The sequence below is a fragment of the Filicampus tigris genome, chromosome 7, assembly GCF_054856515.1.
Source record: "Filicampus tigris isolate MCC_2025a chromosome 7, RoL_Ftig_1.0, whole genome shotgun sequence".
NCBI classification, from domain to species: Eukaryota; Metazoa; Chordata; class Actinopteri; order Syngnathiformes; family Syngnathidae; genus Filicampus; species Filicampus tigris.
Window position 1 is genome coordinate 9,967,430 of NC_141223.1, and position 12,571 is coordinate 9,980,000.

General features: G+C 40.6%; 1 protein-coding gene across 2 annotated transcripts in view; it reads left to right on the forward strand.

The window, feature by feature from the left end:
* Positions 1–7,052: 7,052 nt before the first annotated feature.
* The window catches only part of clcn2c (chloride channel 2c), a 94,117-nt gene continuing 88,598 nt past the window's right edge, over positions 7,053–12,571 (forward strand). The window contains exon 1 of one of the 2 annotated variants that reach the window (XM_086035625.1): positions 7,053–7,336. In XM_086035625.1, coding sequence (XP_085891751.1) covers positions 7,286–7,336 — 51 coding nt within the window. In that variant the 5' untranslated portion in view covers positions 7,053–7,285. The remainder of the gene's footprint in view (positions 7,337–12,571) is intronic. The other variant, XM_086035624.1, reaches the window with a different exon arrangement.

The following is a 12,571-nucleotide window of genomic DNA, read 5'->3' on the forward strand; positions in this document are numbered from 1 at the left end:
ATGTGTAAATCAAATCATGCATTTGCGCCAAACATCATTGCGTATTGCGTTTGTGGCTGCAGAACCACAATAGAGACATATAGAAATAGAAATATAGAAATAGAAATATAGATGCAATTATTAAACTACAAAAAAAAGAGATTAGAATAATTAACAAGGTTGGCTATCGAGAATAACCTAATAACTTATTCATACATTCAGTCATTTTAAAATTCATGGATATTGTGTATCTGAAGACATTGGAAATACCTTTTCGTGTAGTAAACAAAAGCCTACCTGTTGGTATTCAAACTTTTTTTTTTTAGTTAAAACAAGGAAATTATCATTTAAGAGGTTTATTCATGTTTGAAACATGTAAAGTAAGGACGAACATAAAATACAGATTTGTGGAATGGACTTGATGATGCATTGAAGCTGTGTAGTTCTTTGTTGAGGTATAAGAAAAAAATAAAATGTAAATTAATTCATGCTTTTAGGGCCATTGATTAAATGCGTAATTAGAGATTCAAATGTGAGTGTATCATATTTATTTCTTTTGCTGTATTGAAATTCTAAGTAATTCATGGGGCAGTATAGGATAGGAAATAATAAGCCTTGTGCTTCAGCTAATTCCTTTTTTCGGTTGTTAATTGAGGTTTGAAATGATTTTTGTATTTTCTTTTCTGTATTATGTATTCAATCAAAAATAAACTACGCATTCATTCATTATGACAGTTACCACCAAGGTTAAGCTTGAATTATGCGATTAGTTCTGAACTGAAAATAAAGTGTCTGCATCTGTTTTGAATCCTCAGTCGTTTTTTTGCAATGTGATTCGACGCACCTCTCAGACCCACTGGTCTTTGTGGATCTCCTTATTGCCACTGTGACCAAAACATTAGGAAACAACAACATAACTGGTGAAATATATTTTTGCCGAGGATTTAAACCATGATTACACCCAGGATAAACGTTTTGGCCAGTAAACATGATGAATAAACACATGCATAAAATGATGATTAGATAGTGAGTCTCAAACATGAAAGGAAGAGAACTGCCTGCTTCACTGTTGAAAATTGATTTTCAACTGTCATGGAAATTCCTCCGCCTTTTGCTCAGTCAGCTGGGATAGGCTCCATCTTTCCCAGGACACTATTAAGGACAAGAGGTACAGAAAAATGGATGGATAGATGATTTTTGGAAATTGGAGCTATGCAAAGTTAAAAACAAATATTTGGACATTTGCGTTTGGGGGATAATTTATGTTTTATCAATGCTCCTTCAAAGGATATACATGTATAACCGTGGGTTTATCTTGTCATTTTTTTGATATGGTGCCCCATTCATGTTAAATAAGCAGCTGACTGCTCCATGTTTTCTACCCCAAAATTCTGGAGGTAGTCGTTGATACACAAACTGTTATCTTGGAGAATGAAGTTTGGCCCCAGACCGGAAATATATAGATACAATGACAACTGGTCTTATTTCTCATTTCTAGAATGGTGGAGACCTTTAAACCGCTTCCACCAAAGTAAGTAATTTGCTCCTCAAAAAGATATTGATTAGCAAATTGATTACTGCTCAAAGAAAAAAGTCATTTCAAGCCTTGAAATATAATAATAGCCAACAAAACAAAAATTTCTGCGTTGATGGCAGTGGCATGATATGTCCACTGGTCAATATTTGATTCATATCTTGACAGCAGTGTTTACATTGGAAATATTTGCTTTAAACAATGTTTGGAGTGTAGTTGGTTCCGATCAAACATGCGCACACTGCGCAGTCATCAATATTGCTGCTTTGGTGTCAGTTGTCTAAGTTTGTATTTAACTTATCAAACAAGGGTTAAATGAGAAATCCTTTGTGCTTTGGCTGATGACTGATTGTGTTTTCTTTTCATTCTCTTTCACAATCAAAGTTTTTGTTTACCGTCTGAGTGTAGCTTGTCATGAGGTTGATTGTGGACTCAATGACTTGTCAAGATGGCGTCACGTTTGAGGTTTTTCTCACAGTGAAGTTCAGCCGATAAAGGAGATGAGTAAGTGCAGGGAAGCAGAATAGTGAATGAGAAGCTTGAGTACGGGGGATTAAAAAAAAATTAACAAAAGGGCAACACAACAGTATTGAAATGCAGGATTAAGAAAAATATTAAACAACAAATCCAAAGACAGATTCTAAGAGATCCTGGGGGGGAAAAAAACTCACCACTTAGGTGACGGGCAATAAGACGTGACATATGACAATGGTTTGAGGAAGCGGGCAGAGAAAAAGGAACTGAATACAAACACACTGACGAGACAATGAGGCACACCTGGAAAAGTCACCATGGGAGGACAGAGCTGATTGGTTGACATGAGGGGGAACCGGTGAAGACAAAGGCATAATAAGCAGACAGGAAAGCATGAACAGGAGTCACATGAAAATAAACCAAAACTAAATCACAACATAGGAAACTGAAATGATCTGTAAAATCAAAAACTATACAAAACACAGATCATGACAGATGAACAGTGACTGACCAGCTTTTATCAAGGTTTCATTGTGACTACACCAAGAACGCTGCAAGCTCTGATAAACGAGTATGAATAATGATATGATATGAATAATTTTAATTGTGTCAGTGTATTTCATTGGTGAATGGCAAATTTCGCCGCCTGATTTTTATCTGCACACATCTGTCTATCTATCTATCTATCTATCTATCTATCTATCTATCTATCTATCTATCTATCTATCTATCTATCTATCTATCTATCTATCTATCTATATATCTTTGCTACTGTAAGAACACAATATGAAAGTATTGCATGCATCTTTCCCAGATATGCGGACCGCAAACTGTGCAGGCATCTTTTATGTATTTTGTCCTGGTGTAGTTGCTGTAGTAGCGATCAAATGCGAGGAGCGGATCTGCATGGGACGCAGATTGTGTCTTGACAATCACTATCAAAAAGTAAATTCTCATTATTGTCCTGCCAAAATGATTTAAAAATGGCATAGAAATGATTGGCAATCGCCTGTAGCTTGGGGATACGTCAGAACGCCAATCATTCAAAATGGCTGATTCAGAAAAGGGTTGGAAATGGATGCATTCATTAATTGACACATTCTGCTTGCCTCCAGTGATTTTCCATTCATCAACCCATTTTCTGAGTCAGAGCCTCAGAGCCTATCCCGGCTGACTTTGGGAAACCATTATACTCACATTTTCACCTCTGGGCTAGTTATAATATTAAGTGAACCTAACATGCATGTATTTGGAAACCAGAGTAAACTCTACACAGAAATCTAAGAGATGAAAAAGAGCTGTGAGGCAGAAACACTGACCAAATGCTCCACAGTGACGCCCAGTCATTTTCCAGTATGTTGAAGTGAAGCCATTATGGGTTTCAAGAAAGCAACCCTCTGTGTGACCTTAAAAAGAGCAATGCACAAGAATGGGGTTAAACTACAAAGGCTGTCACATTTAAATGACATTCACACAAAGCAGGTTTGTTTAATGACTAACCTTCTCCACTCAAGGCGTTTTGTTTAAGTGGAAAATATCTCGAAGGACCAAGTGTGTATTTCTGATGTCTTCAATCCCCTGTTGACACTCCTGCTGACAGCTATGAATAGACACGTGTTTTCATTTTTTTTCCTCCTCTTTATTATGGCAAAAGAACATCAAACACTTCAGTTACTCTGTATCACATTTAGCTCAAACAAATCATGTGTTTGAGATCTTTAATTCAGTTTGTTACACCCCATGATAGAAACTATTGTCTTAGTCTTACTTGTCTCTAGGGGTTTATTAAGGTCCAATCCATCCCTTGAGGATTTTTCTGCCTGCCAAGTATGATTTAGGTCACTTATACATGCGCTTATTTTGAAATGCATTCTTATATGTTGACGCAAGCATCACAGAACCGTTGAAAGTGTTGAGACTCCTGTGATACACACTGAAAAAAAAATGGTGAATTGAATGCACTCAATTTTATTTCACCAAGTGGTTGCATAAAATAAAATCACCTGGATCCAGATACGTTTTTAGTAGTAGACTTATAGTCTACTTAAAAAAAATATATCTGTAGTAAGTATATGGATAGTCTACTAAAAAAATGTATCTGCATCCAGAGGATTTTATTTCGTGCAATCATCCATCCATCCATTGTCTTCCGCTTATCCGAGTTTGGGTCGCGGTGCAGTAGCCTAAGCAGGGAAGCCCATACTTCCCTCTCCCCATCATGCAGCCCCTCCTCTGGGATCCTGAAGCGTCCCCAAGCCAGCTGGGAGACATCATATCTCCAGTGTGTTCTTGGTGGTCCTAGGGGCCTCCTCCCATTGGGACATGCCCGGAAGCGTCCAGGTGGCATCCTGATAAGATGCCCAAGCCCACCTCATCTGGCTCCTCCCAGATGACCTTCTCACCTTAGCCTAGAAGAGAGAGCCCGGGCAAGCTGCGGAGGAAACTCATTTCAACCGCTTGTATCCAGGTGTCGTATTCTTTCGGTCACGACCAATGTTCCCTCCAAGCTGCACGCGTGAGCAACTGCGCACTGCTCTCACCCTCTCAACACACACGATGACGCTGATGCGCACCACACACACATTTCTATAATCATTCCTTCAATTCCACCACAGTCCGCAAACAGGATACCACACTATTCCCACTTCCCTTAAAGTTTCAGTAGTGCGACCGAGGGTGCACACTCAGCTGTTCGACTGAAGCATACATTTACACACACGCACCCACACGCACGCACGCGCACTCACCACCGGCAAGACGCTGCAGGCGACACGTTGACCACTCCATTCAGGAAGTTCCAACGTGGGCGTAGTTTACGAGCCGCTCAAATGAGGCTTTTAGTGCTTTATTAAATGGCATGTTTTCCATTCTTTATGAGGGGACATTGGGGGACCGTATTGATACAGATGGTATTGAGACGTAATTAATTATGCTTAAAATGACCTGTGTGCTAAAATAAACAAGTAAATAAAAGTTTATTTGTGTCATAAATATCTGTTCAATGAAATATTCTGTTTTAATAAAAAACGTGTATTCAATCATCTGTTCTATCTTGATATATGGGTGGTTTGACTTTTTTGCAACATACCTACATCATGTAACTTGTTATTTGTTGATTGCAGGTTTTGAACAGGCATGTGCTGGTGTTGCTCCCCGGCGTTCAAGGAATGCGCAGGGAATTTGTGTGAATGCTCAGACACATTGAAAATTACAGGGAACATTGGTCATGAGCTGTGGGTCATGACCAGAGGTGATGATATGAACATAGACCAGTAAATTGAGAGTTTAGAAAACTTACTGCCAGCAATGCGGAGCAAACTCTGACATCGGTGGTACAGGAACCGAACACCCCGTATTAGGCCCCATCTATCCCCTCACAGAACTCCCCCAATGGACAGTCGAATGCCTTCTCCAAGTCCACAAAACACATATAGACTGGTTGGGCAAGCTCCCGTGCACCTTCGCGGACCCTGCCGAGGGTGCAGAGCTGGTCCACTGTTCCACGGCTGGGACGAAAACCACATTGCTCCTACTGAGTTCACAACCCATCTTCACTATACACGGTGTTAATGGTGCACTGTTCCCTTCTCCTGAGAAGTTGGATGGTGGACCAGATTTTCCTCGAAGCCGTCCGGAAGTCCATGGCCTCACCAAACTCCTCCCAAGCCCGAGTTTTTGTCTCGGCTGCCGCCAAAGCTGCATTCCGCCTGGCCAGTCAGTATCTTTTAGCTGCCTCCGGAGTCCCACAGGCTAAGAAGGCCCAACAGGACTCCTTCTTCAGCTTGACAGCATCTCTTACTGCCGGTGTCCACTAGCAGGTTCGGGGATTGCCGACAGCAATTTTTTAAAGATAAAAATGGTTACATTCTACCACTCCATTGTGAGCCCGGTATGTGCATGTATAGTCACCGCCACAGCTCACTGCACTCTCCTCCACTGCTTAGAAAAAGTAAAGACAACTGCATTTAAGATGTAGTATGCCATTCCAGTCCGACCACGGATAGTTGGGTCAGACAGTTCCACAGTTAAGTTTCAAATGTTCAAATGGTCAAGTGGCGTGAGTAATTTTTTAAAATCTTACATCAAGGCTGTTTCCTTGTTGTCTTAATATACTATTCAACACTCTAAAAACAATATACAGTATTAAATGCTGGAATAACATGAAAATTGACATTTAGCAAATGCATTTCCCCACCACCACGGAGCTTGCCAGAAAGAGATTTGCTTTACAATTCTGTGCCTGCTTTTCTGTCATGCTAAAACAAATTTAACATTGTCCTAAGGTTATACAATTATTAAAACAACATATATTGTAACCGAGGCTGTCAATAGATTAAAAACATGAGATTAATTAATTATGATCTCTAATTAATTGATCTAATTAATCTATTTTTTTATTCTCACTTAAAAATAGCTGAGAAAGATATCACGCCCTTCATTGTCTATATGCATGTATCTGTATTTATGGTTTGTATCTTTTTTTCAATTCCCCAGTCATTTGCCACCTTGAGGAACTGTTTTTCGCATTTACCAGCCAAGTCCTGGTTTCTGTTTTTACGCCGATCAATGCAAAATGAGTTGAAGTTCCATATAGTCCAGTCACCCCAAATAACCGTGGTTGCAAGTTTAAGCAGATCACTTTGAGCTACTGGTCGCTGATGGTGTAGTGGTACACACGCCTGAGATGTGTGTGGACAGCTTGGGATCGGTTGCCGCTCAGTGACAGTGTCTGTGTATGCCCTGCGACTGGCTGGCGACCAGTTCAGGGTGTAGTCCGCCTTTCGCCCATTGTAAGATGGGATAGGCTCCAGCACCTCCTCGTGACCCTGTACAGGATAAGCGGTGAGGAAGATGACATGACATGACATGACATGACATGACTTTGAGCTACTGTCGTACTGACAGTTTTAGCACAAAAAAATGATCATTTGAAAATTGCAAATTTAACATTCAAAGTATACTAAATTAATCGTAAGACGTGTATTGTAATACAAACAAAATATAACACTGAAGAAACATAGGCGCTGGATCCAGCTGGGAGTGTCGAAAGAAACCACCTCAGAGAGCCAAAGTCCCGCCTCACAAGTGACTCTCCCCCTGCCGCGACTTGAGAGTATAAAAATGAAGGAACTTGGCTGAAAGCAGGACGCATTAGTGACATGGAGTTCGCTTTCGAACTCATCTAAAGAGCGTAAAGCTTGTCAAATGATCTAATTGCTGCATGCACAGTGAGACAGGCAAGCATTTTCTTCTCATTTCCAAAAACCAAACATTCAGGCGGTCAGCACGGATCTCACCATGGCTGGGGACGGCTCCGACCAGCGGGCGCTGCAGTATGAACAAACTCTGGTAAGTTGGAGTGCCGCTGTCACCTCAACTCGAGCTCGCCGGTCTAGCCCACACACACGCGAATATCACCAACCACACACTGTTGAGTTAAGCCGAACTTCATCGAACACCCCGCCGGCTACAGCAAGTGACATCAACGTTGATATCAAGGCGGTTTAAGGCTCATTTAAAGTAGCGACACAAAAATAGAAGTATTTCTCTATGCGGTTCGCCCGTAACTGGCGTATGCATTCATGTCGCTGCTGCTGCTGCTGCTGCTGAAAATGAATGAACAAATTGAAGCTAAAAGAAAAAAGGTCCAGATGCAATACTTTCTCATGGCCCATTGTGTCTAGCCTTAGGTTTGGCATGTGACTCTTAGGTAAAATAATAAACACTAACACAACTAGCATAACAGTGTAGGTAGCAAGCTAAAGGCAAAACATCTGGATTTGGCCCCTTCACGTCTATTGATAAATCACTCTTATCAAATATCTCTTTAGAGACAACGTCCAAGGCCAAATTTGCACTCTACATCACGCATTAACGTTAATGTCTAACATAAATCATGCAATACCCAACACACAAGACTAGTCTAAGATGTTTGATACAAAAATTAATGTAGTGCTTCAGAACCTTTTGGTTCAGCAAGTATTTTGTGTATTGTACATTTCGTGTATATAATGAACCAAGGGGCTCCCCCCGGCCCCCAAAGAAAACATTTATTGGCTTGAATTCATTTCAGTTTAAATTTTCCTTGATCTGCAGAAATGTATACAAATTGGATCGTAGTCTTTTTAAACGGTATCTACTGAACTTTGACAAAATGTGATTTATGTGCCAGTTGATCGTGATACCTTTTTTTATATTTGATCTGCAAGCTTTGTGGTGTCACTGAAAATCTAGGGATTGGGCCCTCAGAATGATAAAGGGTTTTAAATTTGAGTCCAATCCACTGTGTGCATGCGTGCACTTGCATGTAAATGCCACATAGAGCTTTTACTGACAAAACCTCTGTCAAGCTTGACGAATCTTCTGTTTGAGTAGACTTGTTTTATGGGCCAATAGAACTCATTCAGCAACAGAAAGCCAAGCCTTAAATGAAGAGACACTACTGTAACACTACTGTGGCCCGTTTCCTTTTCTTGAACAACGTTCCTTTTCAGAAAGGCGCTTTAAAATACAAACACACACACACACACACACACACACACCCTGTGTGTCATTTAATCTGTGTATGTGTGTTTGGGAGATTACACAATGTGCTACCTGCTGATTCAGCACTGGACGCTCTGTCACCCTGGCGGGGTCTCATGCACCGACCAGAGCAACGTGCACAGGCAGCTTTTGCTAAAGGAAAAGTCCCTCTGCACCTCCTCTCTGTTTAATGTCCGTTACCCTGCTGATAATTTGAGGATAAACAAAAGCATCCAAATCGAAATAAATAACTCCCCTGCAAGAATAGCCTCTGTTAGTATAAATGGGCTCTCTCTTGGGCTGTCATCAGCTCCATGTGGGTTGTAGTAACATTGCTTCTTTGTACAAAACTGGCAGTTGTTGGTTTGTTGTGGGCAACTGAGTCAAAGAATCCACTGTACTGAGACTGTGAGAAGTACTGTATGGCTGCCTACGGAGGCCTTGGTATTGACATTTTGTTGAAGACTTCAACAACAGTTAGTACTTGCGTGCAGGTGGTCTTAGTGTTGTGGCAAGTCTTTTTTTTTTTTTTAATCTCTTAGTTACTCCCAATTCTGAAGCCTCCATGGGACAAAGCCATTAAAGAGCCACATACTCTTGTTGGCTGTTTTCTGGTCAAGTATTTCTCAGTGTACAAAGCAGGGGCGGAGCCAGAACGTGGCTAATGGGTGGGCCTGGAAAAATCAGGGAGGGCCTGAATATTTCTCTCACTGAGCACAATTGCCCCTGTCCCGACACATCGTAAATTAAAAAATGACAAACTGAATAATATGAAGTTCAGATCTTCGTTAGGCAACCACAACTATGCCATTCTTAATATTCAATCATTTAATAATAATTTACCAAAAATTTTAAAGTATATATTTCTTTTATGAATGTCACTGGGTGGGCAGAATATCAATCTGGGTGGGCCTGTGCACACCCAGGCCCACCCCTGGCTCCGCCCTTGGTAGAAAGGAAGGTCCAGAAAGGCATGGTTGAAGGAGTTTTGTGTTGAAGGTGATCTCAACCCTATCACACTCTTTGGTTGGATGAAGGAGAGCCAAAAACGAGAGCCAGGCTTCTTTCAGTTCCAATATCGGTATCCTTTAACCACACAAATGTTCTTCTGGTTGAATGGGAAAAAAAACTTCTTAGATTCACTACAAAAGCTTGTAAAATGTCTTTCCAAAGAGTGCAAGCTATCGGAACTACAAATTGGGCACATTTCGTTTTTCATTTTATTCTTATTATTTCATTTGGAACAGTTGATATTTTATGTTGAATATTTTTGCCTTGTAGTGTGACTGTAGTGAACGGACCAGCATTGTGCCTTGCATGTTGCATCTAAGTAAACAAACTTGCAGGCTTAAAGTGGAAGTCAACCTCAAATTTTTATTTACAAGAATATGTTCAATGCAGGCCAAGTCGAAACGTGGCATTTTGAATATTGCGTTTGTGGAATATGAGTTAAGCAGTAAAATCCACCCGTTTTTTGTCCATCTCAGGAGGCGGCCATTTTGCCACGTGCTGTCAATTGAAAATGACACAGCTCACCCGTTTTCTGAAGCTGACCCATGATTGGTGGTTATCTGAGCTCTGTGCAACTGTGATGTCATTTTCAGTCGACAGAAGTTACAAAATGACCGCCCCCTCAGATGGCAAAAAACGGGTGGATTTTGCTGCTTAAGTCAAATTCCACAACCACAATATTAATCAAAATGCCATGTTTAGACTAGTGAAGGCCCAGAGAACATATTATTACAAATCATTTTTTGGGGTTGACTTCTCTGTTAATGCCGCTGACCCAAAGCATTTGGTATACATTGACACGACTTTATTAAAGCAGTATTGTGGTAAAAATTTGCAAATGCCTTCAAGGAATGTATTTTTTTCAGGCACCATGCATTTTGTTGAGTAAATAGAATAGTGCTGGTGAATAAACACCTCACTTGTTTCTGCTGGGTTCTCATTTCTAGCAAATATTTCTAGCAAACTAACAAATGCATTTCAGTTTTTATCTGAAGAAAATAAATTATTAGACAAAACTGTCTTCAAAGCAACGTATCAGTGAGCCATGCACACAAACAGCACTTACAAATATTAAACCACCGCCAGTGAAAACAAGTCGAAAATGAGTGTTCACACAGCAGTTGCAGCTTGCCCCGTTTTGATAATTTGATGTGTGGTGTCATAAACTGGCCAAACCTTGGTTAGTGGTAACCGTTTATCCAGCATCGTACAGCAAGAAAAAGCCGTGAAAATGACGTCTTAGATGCAATGTAAAGGAGGCTCATGTTGATTTGTCATTCGGTGTCGAGGCTTGGCATGAGATAAAAGGTTCAGGAGTCTCACTTATCAAAGCGTGCGTAGGATTCAAACTAAAAGTGCACGTACAAAATCCGAAAATGGCGTACGAAAAAAATCCCACCTATCAAACTGTGCGTACATATACGCACCTGTAGGGCATTTTCCCTTGATAAGTCACTGAACTTGGGAGCGAGAATGTACCGCCCTCTACATGGCCTAATCCATCCACATATGGTCAGTGCAAAAGCAATACATGAAAATGAATGAGCCATGCTGGCCAATGCTTTGTGAAAGATTAATCATGACAACAACGCTTTTCAGTGGGGTTAAAACAAGGAAGGGAATATTGTTTGGTGGCCTAAATTGGCATCGTACAAAAATATCGACAAACGCAACCGGCAGGACAGAAGCAAAAACAGAAAGTGGTCAGATTTAAAAGGAGATGCGACTTAATTGCTGCTCCGTAGTTATGGATGGCAGGCGCAGGTGTGTGCGCTCAGACAAAGGGACACAACTCGGGAAGCCCAAGCGCGACCCAGCAAGTGTAGCCGCGCTGCGGGTGGACTGCGCAGCAACACCATCAGCTACTGAAAAAAAAAATCTATTAGATTATTTAATTCGGACATGTACATCGGTTGCACGTGACAAACTTGTGTAAAACTAACATTTTATAGCGTCTTCCAAAGACACGAGGAACCTCTGGAACAACACAACTCAGCAAAACACAAATGTCATCACAACACAGATAACCCAATTCCTTACACTAGAGTAGACAATTACGTCAGTTATCCGTCAGTTATTTTTATTCATGTGAAACCGTCCGAATTAAGTAAATCCAAAGACCCCCCCAGTTGATGCAGTCGATGATTTTTTTTTTGTGTGACGTATCGTTGCAACTTGAGTCATCGATGCCTACGATCAAGAAATTGAAGCACAGTTCAGTCTTTCCTTGACAATATATAATAAGTGCAGAAGTGATGATAAAAGAATAGAGTGGTTTTGTGTTCTTTGGTTACTCATCTAGAATTACAAGACATGAGAGTAGCTCGAAGGAAGCTTCTCAGTCCCCCACGCCCCCTCGCTATACCACAGTAAACAAATATATAATTTTGCAATCAAAACACTTCATTTATCCCAGAAGGGCACTTTAAAAAGCATAAGCAGTGTGTTTATAAAAGTACAGACAAAATATAGAGAACAATTTTGCACATAAAGTGCAAAATATATAATATAATCCGCACAATGAATGTTTGATTCTAAGTGAAAATGGACGCGTCAGAGGCATGATCTTCAATTCACCACCTCACCGACTGCATCGCTGAATTTTCTTATCCCCAAAATGATAAGTTAAAGCGTCCGTACATGTGTGCACTTTTTCCCATCAATTTTTTGGGGAGACGGTCACGTAATTAAAGCAGCACGTTGCGTACGTATCTTTCACGCCTGTTTTGTGCGCTTTGATACCGCTGTACACTTGCTGTACACTTGCGCAATTTTTCCCGTCAAGTTTTAAAAAAATTTTTTTTTCACAAGTCACATACTTAGCGCAGGAAGTTGCGTACGCATCTTTCATGCCCCGTTTTGTGCGTACGCAGCGTTGATAAGTGAGACCCCTGGCCTTTAAGCACTTTGACATTATACAATGGCTGGGAATCACATTTCCTTGTCAATCATTGATACAGTATATCAACAATGTGTAACCTACTGCTGCTTAAAAAATATTGAAATAGCAGGAGGTGGGTGTACTTTTTAAATGGCATGCTTGAAAAC